This window comes from Thalassophryne amazonica, chromosome 18 (assembly GCF_902500255.1).
Source record: "Thalassophryne amazonica chromosome 18, fThaAma1.1, whole genome shotgun sequence".
In the NCBI taxonomy this organism is placed as follows: Eukaryota; Metazoa; Chordata; class Actinopteri; order Batrachoidiformes; family Batrachoididae; genus Thalassophryne; species Thalassophryne amazonica.
The window spans coordinates 26653643-26672800 of NC_047120.1; the positions used below are offsets into that span (position 1 = coordinate 26653643).

The following is a 19158-nucleotide window of genomic DNA, read 5'->3' on the forward strand; positions in this document are numbered from 1 at the left end:
AACACAATTTAATTGTTATTTGGTAATAGTCCAGGATCACTATAAGAAAAATGTGGTCTGAGAGTCTGAGGTGAGGACGGCGAGCAGACTCCATAAGCCCCGTTGTTTGTATTATGCAATCAAGCACCAGTATTATCCTGTGAGTTGCCGTGGTGAACATAAGTATCCAGTACGCTGATGTGATTGAAGTCGCCAGAAGTTCTGAAAATTCTGAAAAATTTTACGGGAAATTATGGTGTTGGTGACTGATGGCGTCTTCCATATTAGCGCACTAGGAGGAATGGAAATGGCTGTAATCAGCACAGCTGCAAACTCTCAAATTGTTAAAAGTTCTTTGCCTCAGTGCAGTTCCTGATGATTACTAGAAAGTTTGTGCACCAACATTCGTTCCTCCTCCCCTTGTCTTCCCCTGATAAGGGCATAATGTTTTCATGAGATAAAAACATACAGTTAACATACTATTAAGCCACCTTTCCATGAAGACCAATGACAGCAGTTTTTTTCAGTTCCAGTCTGTTTATTCTGAATAATTAAGGGGGGAAGACCAGGAGACGAGGCTTAAGTGTTGATCTTCTGAGGAGGTTTTATCACAGCGACCTTGAAGTGCAGCTGTATTTGGGGAAGCCAAATGAATAGCCAGATTAGCAGACGCCTGAAAGATTCCACAGTTCTGAGAACAGAGTGGCTCTCAATGCATCTGAATGTAGAATTGTGGTCTTTCACAGACGGTCACTAGCGGGTTTTCAGGGCCGCAATCCTGCTCGAGATGTTTTCCAACGTGCGGGTTAAACCCCCGCCGGACTGCGCAAGCAACTGCCTTCCCAATCGAATCAATCATGTAGGGCAGCCTGGAAGGACCAATCAAAGATGCTTTCACTTTCTTGATTTTCCGGTAACCAGCAAAGTGCCCGCTCCACACATCAGAAAGCCGGTCACCACCAAGCCGAATATGTACACATCTTCAACGTCTCCACAGGAAAGCATGTAAAGGCACATGACCTGCCATCTCCTCCACGAGTCCATCACGTAACCCATCACATGCGTCCCGGCAGGACAGGTCGGGTCCTCCGCCCCCGACTGTCTTGTAGAAAAAATACGTGTCAATTGCGTTCAGAGACCACTTTAACAGATCCATTTTTGTCGTTTTCCCGAAGAAGTAAAGCTGCAGCCTCACAGACAACACGCCACAGAAGCAGGAGAGATAAGGAGGGAGGGAGAAGAGAAAAGTGCGTCCGTCTCGGTCGAGTGCAAGCTGGCAAAAAACAAAACAAAAAAAAAACAAACCTTTGACTTATATGGAGTTTGTGGAGAACAGTGATGACAATGGAAGAAGGCTAAGGTAAGTCGTGGTACCTGTATATGTTTGGTTTTGAATCATTTCTTTATATTTACTGAAGTAACATGCACATATGTAGCTCTGAAGGGATCCTGTCCATGCTGCCAGTCATTTCTAAAGTAATTTGTTGCTTTTTCAGTGGTGACAAAAAGTGGTTTACTTTCCCGGTTTACACTTATCCCAAAGTCTTATATTATGTGCTCTTTAGCCCATGACGGTGTTAGTATTCTGACTCAATACTGGGTTCAAATTATTAATGTTTTTGTCGATGTGAACGGCTCTGAATTCAGAAACATGTAAAAATTCTGGTCAGGTTTGAAAAATCCAAGAGTTTCCCTTTATTCTGATATACTACGCTAACAGTGATGATTCGAAGGCTATCCAGTGATCTCACATTTGACAATGAACAAATTCCCTTAACAGTACTCAGTATCCCATCTTCCTGCTCCATCACTCAACTCCACATCCCAATTCAGTCCTCATGATGCTCAGGCAATAATTAATTCAACGACTATGCAGCACAGCAATCAATTCTTTGAGTACCTCGGCTATTGCTGTTGGTTTTTTCAAATTCAAGATGGAAATAGAGATGAATGGCTCACGCGAAGCAAAAAGAGGTCCAAATGGCTCAAATTAAAAATCAGCTGCATGTTTTTGATTGTGGTGTGAAAGGATGAGACTCAAAACTCAGACATACTTCATGGACCCAACATTCTATCCAAAAGAACCCAACGAAACCGTCTGTCGACGGTCACGTGACAACAAAAACATCCACATCTACTCTACGTTCAGACGCTTGTATGAAAGATTTTCGTTCAAACAGAGAGAAGAGGATTCCTTTGTCTTTCTCGAAGCAGTGAGGGTTTGGGGGGGTTGTGGGGAGGCGGGGTGGCGGACCACCAGGATGTTAATCTGTGAGGTAATAGCTTTTCTGTGCAGAATTACAAATTCTAATATATGTCACTGTAAAGTGTGCGGACAGCCGTGGTCACTAAAGGCACAGTCTCTCTCTCTCTCTCTCTCTCTCTCTCTCTCTGCAACATGGCTGCCAAGTGTAACATGCTACTTTTAATTTGCAATAACACGTGACAATAGCAGATTAATGGGTCTTATGACACCTGTGTCCCTGAAGCTCCTCTTGCTGAGACCCAGTGTACATAACGTGTGTCACACTACATTATCTCTACATCCCGCCTGTAATGGGGACCTTTTTTTTTTAGAGCACTGCTGACTTGGAAACTTAGGAGCTATCTGCCGGCTTGGCGCAGAGCCACGGCACTGTTTAAAACAAATACTCCGGGCTGCACAGTCAATCTGTGTCACCGGGGGCCCGTGTGACCTCCCTCCTCCTTTCCTTTGCTTTCCGTAGCTCATTTTTGCTGCTGTTTTTTAGCTGCTGGATAATGACTGCTTGTGCTATAATCATCATCAGGCCTACCGAGTTAAATAGGGCTCCTCAACTACTGTGCTGTGGGGGAACTTTAATCTCAGCATTACCAGGTGATAAACCGCTTCCTATGGAGTGAGGCAAAATGCATCTGAATGGCAAACAAGTGACACAAGCTAAAGTTCACTTTCAGCTGCCCCTGGATGCTCAGGTTCACTGCCAGCGGATCCAGTAGAGATCAGCATTGGGATTTGGCATGAACTTTGCACACAGAGGTGCAGCTGCATGAAGAATGTTGCTCAGTAACAGCTGCAAAAGTAAGAAATAATTGGAAAATGCTATTTATCAAATGAGTGTTTGTAAGGCAGTTTACCTTATAAGCAAACAAATGAAAAATATCACCCAAATGACACCATTTAACAAACTGTCAAACTGTCAAAAGAGAAATGATCAGATTTTCAAGTTCCCCTCAGTGCATCAACCAGCCGTGTGAAATGAACACTTCCACCAGCAATGCAACAAAGCCAAGCTTAAATACGTGAAAATTATTTTATGCTACATCTCATTTTAAAATCCGCCAAACCAAAAACAATTTAGACTCCTCAATGCGGCTGGGAAGCCTTGAATGATTCTGCAGAGCCAAACAGTCACATGACAAAAGCAGAAAGGAGAGAACAGAAATGGAAGCATTTATAGTGTGTCGGTAGCAATTGTGAAGATTTTTGTCTGTAGATTTCCTATTTTTTTTTTCAGTTTTTGTAAAGTAATAAATTCATCTCACATTTTTGGATTCTTTTATGATTTATGACATTATCATGTTATGGTGCACAAAACACATTTTTGAATTCTACAAATCGATTGTGCCATTTTTCACAGAGGTACAGGACTTGCAGGTGCAGTGAAAAATGAGCCCAGAGTGAGTAAAATGTTAACAGAGGTGGGATTGGGGGGTTACAGCTATAGGCTTGATGTGGTCAAAGTCCCACGAGTTTATAATTGTTCAAATATCAACCAACCCCCACCCCAAGACATTGTTTTCATCACCACGTCAAGACCCACAAGTGTTTTTGTGCAATGACATAACCAACAGTAAAGGGTTACTTCTCTAAACATATATTCAATTATTTCAGTTTCAATTTATTTTCATTTATACATATAGCGCCAAATCACAACAAAGTTGCCTCAAGGTGCTTCACACAACTAAGGTCTAACCTTACCAACCCCCAGAGCAAGCACACAGGTGACAGTGGTAAGGAAAAACTCCTCTGATGATTTGAGGAAGAAAACCTCAAGCAGACCAGACTCAAAGGGGTGACCCACTGCTTGGCCCATGCTACAGACACAAATTGCAAAACAATTCACAAAATGTTGCTGGTGCACAGGACAGGAGGATTACAGAAACAGACACCCACCCATCTCTGGATGGAGCCACACCTCAAACAGAGAGAAAAAACTGATCAGAATCAGGCATTATCATTATATAATATGATAATATATGTTATCATATACCTATAAATGATACGCCAATATGATTGCATAAAACACTAAAGAATAAATCGCAATACACCCTTTTCGCGGACGGGTCAATCCAGACAGCAGAGCGGCACCACGACAAAGAGGCGCGGTCAGAGGAACTGGGAAATACTGGTGAGTCACTATTAATAATTTCTTACCATGTCCATCCTCATAGGTTGATTATTATAAGAAAACGTTCTATTTTTTTTCTACTAAGGTTTGAACTTTGAGTGTTTACACAGGAGAGAAAAGTGAGAAAATCTTAATGCATGTTTGAGAAAAGTGTATAAAGTGTGTAGTGAGGGGTTTTACAGCCTTAAAACATCTATAATAATTGTAAAAAATAACGCTGACTACTTTGCGGATTTCGCCTGTTGCGGGTTATGTTTAGAATGTAACTTCCACGATAAACGAGGGATTTTATATGATAAAATCGTTGTTCACCAATAAATATGGCTTTATACAGCCTTCAGAAAACCATACAACATTTATCATTTATAGGTATATGATAAAATCGATATCAAGTTGTTTACGTTTTCTGAAGGGTGTATAAAGTCGTATTCATGGTGAACAGCTTGATAACTGATAATATTGTACTTTTTACAAAGTGACAGAGACCTTTTAAAATTTCAACAAACTGAGTTTGCATCAATGTTAGACATGCTCACATACAATGATGTTAAAAACAAATCTAAACATGACCCATGCTCATTCCCCCTGTAGTTGTATCAGGATGGGTATCCATTGTTAAAAACTGTGCTAAAACAACACAGATTTATACTGACTCTGGTGCAGTGGTCCCCAAATAAAAATCAGAGAAGACAAAAGTATTATATAGTCATTCAGTAGCGCTTCAAGTAATTTGGTCACTTTGAGAATTTTCCAGGATCTTTCTTTTATAGCAGTCTTCATTCTTATCCTGAATTAGTTGATTTCCTCAAAAATTTAATAGAAATTGCAACCTGTTAAGTTTTATCAGCCAAAACACATAACTAGTTTAAGGTAACGGGTTTACACGCAATTTTTGAGTAAAGCCAGGCTCCCACTGCAGATAGCAGGCAAAATTCATGTTTCCTACCACTATTGCTGAATACACTCAAGTAAGGATGAGTCCCATGACACAAGTGCTTGTCCACATACCCCACACAACACCGCTCCACAGTCTATGGTATTCCACGGTTATTACACACTTTTAAACATGTCAAAACAGTCTTCTGCTGAAGAACGTGGCACGCTTTTCATGGTATTTATGCTATGGATTTAGTTACAGAGAAAAATCAGGAGGCTTTGCTCACAGAATGGCAGACCCCACTTTCTGCATGTTTTACCCACATGTCCACTGTCACCTACTTTTGCCACATAGATATGATACATGATGATGCTTTTACCAGAGCAATGTGTGGAGCAGTGCAGATTTCTCACGGCGCTATATGCCTCCCACTGTTCCCCCTGCAGCTGCAGTCATGATCACTCCCCACTCCAGTCAGTTTCATCCTACACCAATGAAATCACTCACCACTCACTCCAAAACAGAAAACAGTCTGCACTGCATTTTCATTTTACCTTAAACTGTGGCCTGGCATCAAAATAACTGAGCAGCCCAATCCCATTCAAGCAGAAATGATTTAATTCTCAATGCACCCATGAAATAAAAAAACAACACCATCAGTAAAATAAAGTAAAACGCATGATGTCTGTGGGTCTGGTATGTGAAAGTGGCTTAAGAGGCATATCAGGCTTGACACACCAGTTACGCTGCGCCAACCTTGACAGTACCTGTCTTCTCTCCATCTGTTCATGTTTTGGGATCACAAATGCTTCATCACAAATTTTGCATGTTTAAAACTTTCCAATTGCTCACAATGTTCTACAAAAATCCTTTACCAGAGATTACACCCTATCAGGTCCTGATTAGTTATGATTTTGTTGTTGTTGTTGTTGTTGTTTTACTCCAAAACCTACATGATATAGTGACAAATATCCGCAGTGGGAGCATGGCTTAAATAAAGTATGTCAGGATGAGAGTGTGGTGTATATAAACCTTTGATATGAACTGCGGAACTACTGAATAAATAATAATAATAATAATAATAATAATAATATAAAACTGAAATAAATCAGTCTGGTAGCTAACATAAAAAAAAACTCACATGGAAATAATGAAGACATTCTAACTGACTTGCCACACTTATTTCATAAAACATTTGCATAAACAATTGAGTTTGAGCATTTTTAGCAATGTGTATGTAAACATATGACCTTGATTGTAAAACCACGATCATTTTAATGAATGCCTTAACTGTGATGCTTTTGGGAAACATCTCGTTAATTTAAAGAGCTTTGTGAAAACAGTCTTTGAACATTGTTTTTATGATATGAAGATCCATAACATACGTCACAGAAGCTAAAATGAAGTGGTTCTCCTTTAGAGTTTGTTTAACGCAGGAGGGTTTCTAAATGTAAAAACGTAGAAACATGGAACTTTGTGTATGTGTCACAGGAATCCTCTCTCATACAGTGAGATAAAAGTAATTTTGAACAATACGGCCTCTTTAAGAGAAGATGACAGAGAGTCGTGGCTGCACAGTAACATTGGCTATAATATACTAGTCTTCCAAACTGTAGCTTGAGGCGAGGTGGTGCTTTTGTCATGGTGTTCTGATGTGACACGTGCAGCATCGGCCTGGGGTTTATGTTTTAGAAAGATAAAGCGCTCCTGACCCTGTGGATCCGGGTAGCTGCCAGCTGGCCCATAGAGGTTCAGAGAGTGTGTAAGAACCACAGCTCTCCCCATCAGTGCCTGTCCTGTCTGATACAAAGCCACACACACAGCTTCCTCCTGTGTCGCCGTAACGACGGCTGAGCACCTAAATCACACAAATGGCAGCACATCAGGGGAATCATTTGAGAGCAATAGTCGTAGAAACATGACGTTGTCACCTGGAAGACCTCCACCAAAGGCCCCCCTCCTCCTGGCTTGCTCGCTCGCTCCTCCACATGCCCTTTAATACCTCTTTGCCCTTCAGTGGCAATCTGCATAGAAATGTGTGCATTCGATCACCCAGCGACGAGACATTACATGGCGGCTAATACGAGAGGGTCCTCGTATGATTGGAAATGAAGTCTCGGAAACACCAGACGTTTGCATTATGCCTCTGACGATTGCGTCTCGTACGGGGGGGGAAGACTTGATTATGTCATTTGCCATGTCCACGTCATGCTGGTTTTTATATCTTTGCCAGGAAATCTACCTCTGACAGGTCATTAGTCACCTCTCCCCCTCCTCCTCCCTGCACACCCACAAAGCATCAATTCCTCTCAATATCCCGCAAACCCGGCGCCCTCCTCAACAAACGCCAGAACAAAAGGAGAGACGCCGTGTAAACTGCTGCTTTGATTAGCTCTCATTCCGGAGCTCTGCAGAAATAAGGCGCTCATTCCCCGCCCTGTTTGAGCTAACTGCCCCCTTTTCAGCGGCCAAAGCCATTCAGGGCTCCATAAGACGGTGAGGCGGCGAGGCTGTGAGCGCGTCTGTTTAGCTATTCTCATCAGCTGCTTATGTAGTGACATTAAGGAGGCCTATTGCTTACAGAACCAATAATCTATATGGCCTCAGGCCTCCTCCTGATACGCACCACTTCAGCGCGGAGAAGTGGCTTTTGCGGGGGGGGGGGGGGGGGGAGCCTCCCTCCACACAGCTCCAGCACTTTCTTGACTGACCTGGATGGCTGGCTACATCATCTTGACATGTAATTATCTAAAGCCCTTTAATCACTTCCATAAAGATTAATTGCAGGAGACAACAGCGGAGGTCGTGTCTTCAAATCAAAAGAGTCCCCAGCAGATTGACACGGGGGTGTAACACAGTTCAGGTTTAGGTGTTTTATAGGGGTCATCTGCAGGGGCAGCGGCAAATTTTGACACTGTAATTACACCTTCAGCAAAGTGGGATCTATGGCACTGAGCTAAAAGAAAGCTGCTCAGTTTGCAACGTTTCTTTCCAGTTATTCTATCACGGGACTCGTGTTGGTCCTACCTTCATCTCTTTTCCTTTTCTCGCCATTGGATCGTGGAATACCTAGAATCCCATTGATGGAGTATGACCCGGCGGGGTCATTGGAGGCGCTTGTTACAGGAGGAGAAGCTGTGCTTGGTACTAGAGAGAGAAAAGAGAGAACATTTCACATCCACTTTGTATTTACACTCAGCAATGATTTTAATGAAAGGCATCAGGGGGCTTCTTACTATGTATGACTTCACATTCACCCCGGACATCGGGGTGAATGTGAAGCATTATTGCAAAGCACTTGGAGCATCTGCTGCAGATGGAAAAGCGCTATATAAATGCAGTCATTTACCATTTCATATTTTGACTTTGTTGCGTCAGTTATCCCAATCAGTCATAAATATTACATGCTTTGCTTGTGTTTTGTCTTACTTGACCTTGACTGCTGACTGACATGTGCCAAAAATTTAATCATCAAGAGACACTGACCACAGTAATATACCCACCCAGCAATTTATTTAATTTACTTATATATATATATATATATATATATATATATATATATATATATATATATATATATATATATATATATATATATATATATATATATATACGAGGGCTGTCAATAAAGTTACGGTCCTTTTTATTTTTTTCAAAAACTATATGGATTCATTCATATGTTTTTACGTCAGACATGCTTGAACCCTCGTGCGCATGCGTGAGTTTTTCCACGCCTGTCGGTGACGTCATTCACCTGTGAGCACTCCTTGTGGGAGGAGTCGTCCAGCCCCTCGTCGGAATTCCTTTGTCTGAGAAGTTGCTGAGAGAGTGGCGCGTTGTTTGATCAAACTTTTTTCTAAACCTGTGAGACACATCGAAGTGGACACGGTTCGAAAAATTAAGCTGGTTTTCAGTGAAAATTTTAACGGCTGATGAGAGATTTTGAGGTGATTCTGTCGCTTTAAGGACTTTTCACGGTGCGAGACATCGCTCAGCGCTCTCAGGCAGCGTCATCAGCCTGTTCAAGCTGAAAACCTCCACATTTCAGGCTCTATTGATCCAGGACGTCGTGAGAGAACAGAGAAGTTTCAGAAGAAGTCGGTTTCAGCATTTTATCCGGATATTCCACTGTTAAAGGAGATTTTTTTTAATGAAAGACGTGCGGACGGGTCCGCGCGTCGGGACGCAGCCGCCGCGACGCTCCGCCACAGGAAAAACACCTCTGTTGAAAGCCTTAAGGACAAGTTGGAACATGTCCTGCCTGTTAAACAATTTCTCATATACTCAACTCCACTGAAAGCCATCAAAAGCCGCCTGGATTTTACAAATGGTTATCAACACGGAGGTGTTTTTCCTGTGCCGCCGCACCGCGTCGGCTGCGTCCCGACGCGCGGATCCGTCCGCACGTCTTTCATTAAAAAAATCTCCTTTAACAGTGGAATATCCGGATAAAATGCTGAAACCGACTTCTTCTGAAACTTCTCTGTTCTCTCACGACGTCCTGGATCAATAGAGCCTGAATGTGGAGGTTTTCAGCTTGAAACAGGCTGATGATGGCGCCTGAGAGCGCAGCGCGACGTCTCGCACCGTGGGAAGTCCTTAAAGCGACAGAATCACCTCAAAATCTCTCATCAGCTGTTAAAATTTTCACTGAAAATCAGCTTAATTTTTCGAACCGTGTCCACTTCGATGTGTCTCACAGGTTTAGAAAAAATTTTGATCAAACAAAGCGCCAGTCTCTCAGCAACTTCTCAGACAAAGGAATTCCGACGAGGGGCTGGACGACTCCTCCCACAAGGAGTGCTCACAGGCGAATGACGTCACCGACAGGCATGGAAAAACTCACGCATGCGCACGAGGGTTCAAGCATGTCTGACGTAAAAACATATGAATGAATCCATATAGTTTTTGAAAAATAAAAAGGACCGTTAATTTATTGACAGCCCTCGTATATATATATATATATATATATATATATATATATATATATATATATATAGATAGATAGATAGATAGATAGATAGATAGATAGATAGATAGATAGATAGATAGATAGCTATTTACAGACATCATTTTTAGTCATTTTTATTTTTTTTACATTTCATTTTTATGTTTTTTTTCTAAATAATGATAATAATAATAATTAAATTTATTTCATTTATATAGCACCAAATCACAACAATACTTCCTCAAGGCGCTTCACACAAGCAAGGTCTAACGTCTAACCTTACCAAACCATACCCATAATCATCATCATCATCATCATCATCATCATCATAATAACAATAATAAGCAAGTAAAATCACAAAAACATCAAAGTCAGTGTTGCAGCTATAATTACACACATATTGGACCACTAATATCGATCAAATGTATCAATACAGATTATTTAAAAAAGAAACAGTTTTTGAAATGAGGACATGTTTCAACTCAAAATGTTAAGTCGTAACAAAACTAATTTAGATGTGGAGTTTACTCGCATTTTCAGGCAGCAACTAAACTTAAGTTTTTTGTAGAACCACTTGATTTTTTTACAGTGTACCTGCATGTATACATATGTTCAAATCCCCAACATGACCACAGTACAGTTGAATATGAGAGTTCATTATCACAGCACCTGAACGCAGTGCCAGGAACCAATTGTCACACATCTAGAGGTATAGTTTTATTGCACAAAATGCTAGAAATGTGCAACATCAATGGCTAAACTAATGTGGGATGACCTATCCCAAAAATGACACAAGTTCAGTTTAATAGCAAAAGATTGAATGGGAAATAGGACTCGAGAAACAGGAAAAAAAAATTCCCTGGTTCAGTTATACTGTATGTTATAGAAAATGTTTGCTCAAAACATATCTGCCTGTTTTATAAAATCAGCAGTGGCCTTTGTGGCTGGTGCAAGTCTGTCTCTATTTCATTTACTTTATTTTTTTAATCTTTTGGTCATTGTGCATGACAACAGACACCAACATTTACCAAAATAAGAGAATCACTGGTCCAAAGTTTGATTGATTTGATTCAGTAAAACGTGTGCCACTGTGATTGTTTTCCTGTGTCACTGGTTAGCATGCTAACGTCTCTGTAACATGTCTCATGGATCACCTCAGAGGCATTATCAGGTTACAAAAACAGCAATTTTAGGTTTAGAAATGTTTACTTCTCTCTACCATTTACAAAATGTTCAAGAAAAATGGCAAATATATGAGATTAATACAGAAATACAGCCATTTCTGAGTATATTCCGCCATCTTGGATCACGTTATTCAGGCGAGCAACCAATATATGTCACGCTGATGTCATTCTGCCTTCGCTCAGATTGGTAGTTGCAGTATTCTGACACTCAGTTGTCTATTTTTGCTGTAAAACACCCACTCTGACAGAAACTGAATGGCAGCTTGTCGCTTTGCCACTGTCTCTTGTAGCTAATGTGACCAAGGTGTAAATGCCAAAGTGGATTAACACGAGACTGCCAACACTGCTGTGCATGCCAGTGAGTCTTACCAATGGTGTGGCCTGGCGTCAGGGACGTCCCATCAGGAGACGGGTGGAATGGCTGCTGGACTTTAGTTCGGATAATCCTGGTGACAAAAGGAAAAGCAGATGTCACTGATGACATGAGCTGTGGAGGGATGTGGTCAGCGGCGGTCGCGTTAAGGCCACAGGAAAATCCTCGTTGCACTTTTGGTCAGCTTTGCAAACAAAGTATGAAATCACATCAATTCACCTCAATGATCAGCTTCACTGACTCTACCTGGCTCACACTAATTAGCTCTCCCCCCCCCCACTGTGGAGAGGTGACTGGTTCTGTGCTTCGGATAAAACATCTCTGTAGAACCATGTGCCAGTGCCGATGAGGCTCTATTGATCGGCGCTCGGGGAGAAAAAGTTGGGGATTAGTCACATGGGCAAACAGATGCAAATAGAAAGCTATAAATTATATGACAGGAAAGCAATAGTTCCTTATTGCCTTGCACAAGCTCATGCCAGGATTAGATTCCTTTAATCGGAATGGCACTTTGAGAAAAAAACTTTAAAATTTTCCATCACGTGCAGAACTGTTTGTGCGCTTAGTGTGATTCAAAGCATTTATTTGCTCTGATAAGACTGCTGGAATACATCAGATGGTCTTGGTGCAGGAATATATCCAACACCGTCACCACCAAAAAAAAAAAAAAAAAAAAAAACACTCCCCTCACAGGCAACAACTTCTCAGTGAGCGCATATTGATGTTTTAATTTTTTCCACTTCTCTCCATAACAGTTATTCGACCTCTTGACTCGTGCACGCTGCATAAATTCAAAAGGCTTTATTTGGTATCCGTGTTCTTGATATTGAATAAGCAATTTGTGAGAATGAATTAATGAGCTGGCTGTTGCTGAAAATCCCCTGAAGAAATATTAAAATTGCTTTACTTCAGAATCAATACTATCGAGCGCCATTGAGGACTGTTTTTTTTCATGTCTCCCAGCAGGGTGGCGGTGTTACCTGTTGGCAGAACCTCGATGTGGCTCAGACGCAGAGTAAAACACGTCTCTGTAGCTTTTCATAAAACATGCAGGAGGAGGGCGTTTAAATAAAACATCCTCTTTTGTCAACACTTCTGGGGTCACGTTGTTGCCACAGAAGGCGTCCATCTGGAAAACGCCGCGGCCCCGCGACCTTTGACATTATTTTACAGGGCAACATATTTCAAGCAAATACTGTAATGTGCAAAAGTTTTAGGTGCCACAGAATTTCGAAACGTGTCCTCTTGTGTTTTTCTTCCTAAATTGGTGAGAAATTAAATTTGAAATTTCCAAGTATTCTTAATCCATGCCAACCCACCCCCCCACCCCCATTTCATCAAATAACTTTCACATTCCAAACCTCAGTCAAAATATATACATAAAAATAAAGAGATGCATTGATTTCTTTGTGGGTGCACTATCTGTTCCACGACAACACAAAGAGTGTTTTTCAATAAATGGCAAGTGAAAGGTTTTTGGAAAATTATATGTATTTCTAGTGAATTCATGTGTGCAAAGAGAATTTATTGATTCATAAAATGTGAAGAATTTTTTATCTTGTTACAAAGTGTTTTCCTTTGCACAGACACATGGCAAACAATATGTGCAAATTATTTGGAGGAAAAACAAAAACAGTATTCTTATTATATAATGTTGTGTACAACTTTTAGGCATGTCAAAATTTTAACTAAAATGATGCATTTGATTTTTATTTTTGCCTGCAGAGTATCACAGAAATTAAAAAGTACAAAAAACTAAAAAAAAAAGAAGAAATGAAATTTAAGATTTTCCAAATGTTCTTATTCAATATTTTTAAGTTAAAAAAAATGTCAAACTAAAATATCAAGTTACAAACAAAATATGAATTAATAAATAGGTGTACTACTCTGTACATAGTGCAAAGGCATCACTCTAATTTTCTTATGAATTACAAGAATCCACCAAAAAATATTTTTCAATTTTGTCACCTCATAAATTATGGATACTTAAAGCATTATTTTCAAATCCTTTTCACCACACTGCACATAAATGTACAGTCATTTAAAGCATGCATGTACATATTCTTAGATTTCTTTTGGTAAAAAAAAAAAAAAATCAGCAATACTCAGCAATACAGAAGAATAGCAAAGTGGCTCATATTAGGCAAATAGAATAACTTCCTTATACTTCCAATTTAATTTTCTGCACAAACAAAGACACATAAGTGCCAAATAGAAAGCGTTAATTGGAATTGAATTTTTTTATAAGGCTCTTTTAATTATATTAATGTACATTTTTGAATTGATCACATACATGTGTCTGAGCCTCCTTAAATGGGCCTTTTTAAGCGACCATGAACCATGAAATGAATTTTCTTCAGCCTTCATCTATTTAAAAGATGTCTTGTGTGGAACTGTCCATGGTTCTGCCATCAGCTCATTAAAATGTAATGCTCATGCTGACTCTATGGAACAGTGCGTCTTAACCAAAGTTCACCACCAGAGAGATCAGATCTGTGCTGGGGGAGAACCATACATATATATATATATATATATATATATATATATATATATATATATATATATATATATATATATATATATATATATATATTCATCGGACACTGTTTTGTCTCGATTTCTTAAATTATTTCAAGCAATTTTCACTAAAAATCAAAGCCTGGAGCAGACAGCTTGTGCTTCTGCTGTTCAGCTCAACACATTATGTGTGCTAAAGAAAATTGGCCTGCTTTATAGCACCACGGGACCTGGTCACCGAATATTGATCGGTTTTCATCTCGACAGATTCACTCAGTCCTGGATGTACTGCTGATTGTTGGGTGGTGGTGGTGGTGTGTGTGTGTGTGTGTGTGTGTGTGTGTGTGTGTGTGTGTGTGTGTGTGTGTGTGTGTGTGTGTGTGTGTGTGTGTGTGTGTGTGTGTGTGTGTGTGTGTGTGTGTGTCCTGCTGTGAAAGATTGAAGTGCGCCTCTGAGAGCTGCACAAAGTTCTTTAAAGGATCAACTATCTGTGAGCATGTAAGCAAATGGATTCTTCGTCTCAAAGACCACCAGGAGAATTTTGCAAAATAAATAAAATAAAAGTTTTTTTTAAATAAATATATTTGGATGAAATAAAATTGATTATTTAATTTAATTTACAATATAGGAATACATTTTCATAAAATAAAATAAAATAAAATGCATTTTAATACATTTACATAAAAATATTTAGGTATGGAAATTAAAAAACAAAAAACAAAACATTTATTACCTGTTAATTGATGACACGCTGGGGACAGTGTCGTTGTCACAGATGCCCTCTGCCAGCAGTCTGTCTCTGATCTCCCACGCAAACATGGTTGGATTTTGTCTTTTATAATCTGCTATTTTTTCCACCACTTTTGGCGTGGCCACTTTGGGTTTCGACCCACCGATCACTCCTGGTTTGATGCTACCTGTCTCGTAATATCTGAAGGAAAGGGGGGGGGGGGGGGGGGGGGAGGAAATGTCAACTCTCCAATTAAGTGTCGATGTGTATATATGGTGCGTTTATAAATTGCAAGCTGCGGGATGTTTTTAAAGTTTATGCACATCTGAAATATGCACATAGCAGTTCTGGTTTTTTTTGTTTTTGTTTTTTGTTTTTTAGAGTAAAACACCTGAGAGATTAAAACGCACATTGACATTTAAAATGGAATCAAATCAACATCCACATCAATGGGCAAAAAATGCGTAAAAATCCATTTTAAACCAACCAAAAACACAATTACAAAAATCCGACACTCCTCCACTTTTTTTTTTTTTTTTTTTTTTACACGGACCGGCGTGGTTCCGTGGGTCGGACCTACCTGCCCAGGATCTTGCTGACGCAGCCGTGGCTGACGCGCAGCTGTCTGGAGATGTCACATGGTCGAACGCCCTGGTGGGCCAACTCCACGATCCGCTGGCGCACCACGTCCGGGAGGGGTCTGCCGTTCACAAACACCCCGCCGAGCTGGTTCACACCTCCGTGCCCTGCGTGGGACACAACAGCCGCACGTGGAACCGTAACATTACATAAAGGCGCACAGGTGCGAAGCCTCAAGCACATAATGAGATTAGCGCAAAATCTGCGCCTTGAAAATCCATCTTGATATTTTTTTTTTTTATCAAATTAGGTTCGACAACCTTGTGGTCTAAACACGTTTACACCTCACACGTGAGCAAATCCAATTAATGTTTTTTTTTTTTTTAAATCGATTAAAAATATTTCGTGTAATTTACAGAATATAGGATCTTGAGAAAATCAGAATACTCGAGATGTTTGATGACATTATTATTTAACTATATATCAAATTTTAATGTTGTTACTAAATAATAGCGTCTGTGATCTATTTCTTCTTCCTTCTTTGCATTTATCTTCAATTTCTTTTAAAAATAACATTTTAAAAATGCTTAATAAATTACACGAGGCAACATTATGATGCACACAAACGACAAGTCTGAGTGAGAATTGACGTCTTCTGTGCATTATTGGAGCCGTTAAGACGTTTTTTTTTTAAACATACATTTTATTTTATGTATTTATATATTAATTTTCCTCGTGCACTGAGATGCATCTTGTATATTTATTTTTTGGCAAATTACTGTGCAGAATTTTCATTTTAAACCTACACTGAGTGAAATGTTATGAATTTATTCATATTTATAGTTGTGCTTTAACTGTTTCATTTTTGTGCGTTTTTATCTGGAACCCTCGTTTTTCTCTTGCACCGAAATGATATTTTGATTTCAATATTTTTGTGCATTATTGTGTGCACGTGTAGCTACAACGTCATTTTCTTTTCACGCTGAGTGATATTTTAATGATTTTAAAAAATTCTGTTGTGTATTAAATTGCAGTTTCGTACAAACGTTTTCATTAACATGTTGAATTATATATATATATATATATATCAAAACACACACACAGCTATAATTTCATTTTCACACAACGTGGTATAATTATTTATATAATTTATTTATTTGGTGTGTGTGTGTGTGTGCGTGTGTGTGTGTGTTTTGATTTGCTAATATGATCAAGTTTCCTTCATATATTTAGTGATATTTGAATTATTTTAGATGCTGTACATTAGTATAACCTTATTTTCTTGACATAATAAGTGGTGTATTCATTATTTTATATTATATATTTTTTTTATTTATGCCTGAATGTGCACTCATAATCAAATTTTTCCCTGCACTGCGACTTATTTTTTATTTTAAGTATTTCATGTTAATTTGCAACTTAAACCTAATTTTCATTCAACCTCGAGTGACATAATAACTACTTTTTATTTAATACTTGCTATTTGGCAGCCTTGAGCTCATTTATTCATATTCTTTCGCAGAAAATTAAATGTGTAGTTATATAATAATAATAATAATAATAATAATAATAATAATAATAATAATAATAATAATAACAACAACAACTCTTTTTTGCCTGCTTTTGGCTCCAGAGCTGGTTCGTTTTCTCCTGCGCGCTCATTTACGAGTTTCGGATGATCACGTGTTATTATTTAGTAAAAGTCGTGAATTATTCACGCTCACGCTTCGAAGCCACGCCACACTGTACGTTGCGTGAACGATTTGAATAATACATGTGTAACTAATGTGTCCTGACTTATTAAACGCCAACACGCGCGCGCCCGAAGCTGCACGTGTGAGTTCCACGGCACCTGCGCGCGTTTTCTCTTATTAAACTGTGGCGCTCTGCGGCGAATACGTCAAAAATAAATAAAGAAAGAAAATCAAGAATATTAGGCAGCAGTGAGGAGATCATTTGTATAATAATCATGATGATGATGATGATGATGATGATGATGAGGGAGTATAAGGTGCGCGGATCGCGCTGCGTACTTACGGTGCATGGCCGTGAACGGGTCCGCTTTGCAGTGAATATCCATCGGATAGCAAAGGAAAGACAGATAATCAACTGAAGTCGCCGTTTCGCCTTCCTGGGGATGAAACCGTGAAGAAAAAAAAAAAATCTACAGTGATTCTGCTCGATGGACGGATTCCGCCTGCGCGCCACCGACCGATCCGACGACAACTTCTTCCTCCAAAAAGTTGCCTTTTTGTCGCCTCTAACAGTCCGGAGCCGGAGCGCAGGTCTGGCAGGTGCAGCGCAGCATGACGGGACGCTTTTGCCCGCGCGCGCGCGTGTGTGTTTGGATTTGCTTTTATATTTATTGACAGACGACAGTTCGCAGAGCGAGTCAGACGTTCGGGGCCCCGGTATGTCCTCGGTCCCGGTGGCCTGGATTCGTGCGCATCGGGGGGTTGTGGGTGTGTGTGTGTGTGGGTGGGTGTGTGTGCGTGTGTATTTGGCGCTGTGGATGCGTCAGGCTGGAATGAAGGCGCTCCGTGTGCCTGTGCTCCTAAAAGCTGCAGCCCTCCTCCTCCACCTCCTCCTCCTCCCCTCCGCTGACTCCCCCCTCCCCCTCTTTGCCGGTATGGATGACTTGTCAGACAAAGGCAATAGATGCCAACACTTTGTGATTCGCCAGCGCAAAACAGGAGGAGAAGAAGAAAAAAGGGGATAAAAGAGGGTCCAAATGAGGAGGTCTGACACAGAGGAAGGGCATAAATAAGGATAAATATCATTATAACACATGCTACAAGTTTTCAATGAATGGCTCTTGTCGAAAAAGAGTTTTTTTTTTTCTTTTGTGTTGAACTTTTTTTTTTCCACAAGTGGGCTTAAAATCCACTTAAAGTGATGTGTGAGTGTTTTTACCTGATGTCCTGGTGACCACCATGGAGGGGCCCGCTGGTGGCGCAGTACCTAAAACCCTCTGTAGATGGCGCTGTAGAGTTTCACAAATTGAGCCCCCCCCCCCCCCCCCCCCCCACCCCCGATATTAAAAAGTAAAAGTTTAGGTGCACTTGGCTGAAACAGAGAATGAGTGGGTTTTGTCAGTCACTTTTCCACACAGATTTAAACATGTTCTCCACACTGTGAAAATCCAATAATAATAATAATAATAATAATAATAATAATAATAATAATAAACTACTACTACCACTACTACATAACCATGACTACTAGTACTAAAATAATATTAAATACTTTAAGGTAACGTAACTTTATATCAAGAAAATTGGAATTAGCTATTATGTATTTAATAATGTCAGGACATTATGTCCTTTGTTATGTAGACAATTAATGAAGTATAAAAAAACAAACAAACAAATAAACTGAATCCATAAAATTCCAATCTTGGATGAATGCACAATTCTTCTTCTTCTTCCTTGTCCTACTTCCTTCTGCATCATCACATCATCATAACCAAATAATAAGTAATATTCTATTATTATTATTAATCATTCTTTTTTCTTTCTTTCTTTCATTTTCTATACCCTCTTGATGAGGCTGGAGCTTATCCCAGCAGTCATAGCACATG

General features: G+C 39.8%; 1 protein-coding gene across 1 annotated transcript in view; it reads right to left on the reverse strand.

The window, feature by feature from the left end:
• The window catches only part of LOC117530559 (paired box protein Pax-2a-like), a 99383-nt gene extending 83562 nt beyond the window's left edge, over positions 1-15821 (reverse strand). Inside the window, exons 1-4 of the mRNA XM_034193451.1 lie at positions 15580-15821; positions 15003-15200; positions 11749-11825; positions 8275-8394 (exon numbers count right to left, since the gene is read on the reverse strand). Coding sequence (XP_034049342.1) covers positions 8275-8394; positions 11749-11825; positions 15003-15200; positions 15580-15821 — 637 coding nt within the window. The remainder of the gene's footprint in view (positions 1-8274; positions 8395-11748; positions 11826-15002; positions 15201-15579) is intronic.
• Positions 15822-19158: the final 3337 nt, after the last annotated feature.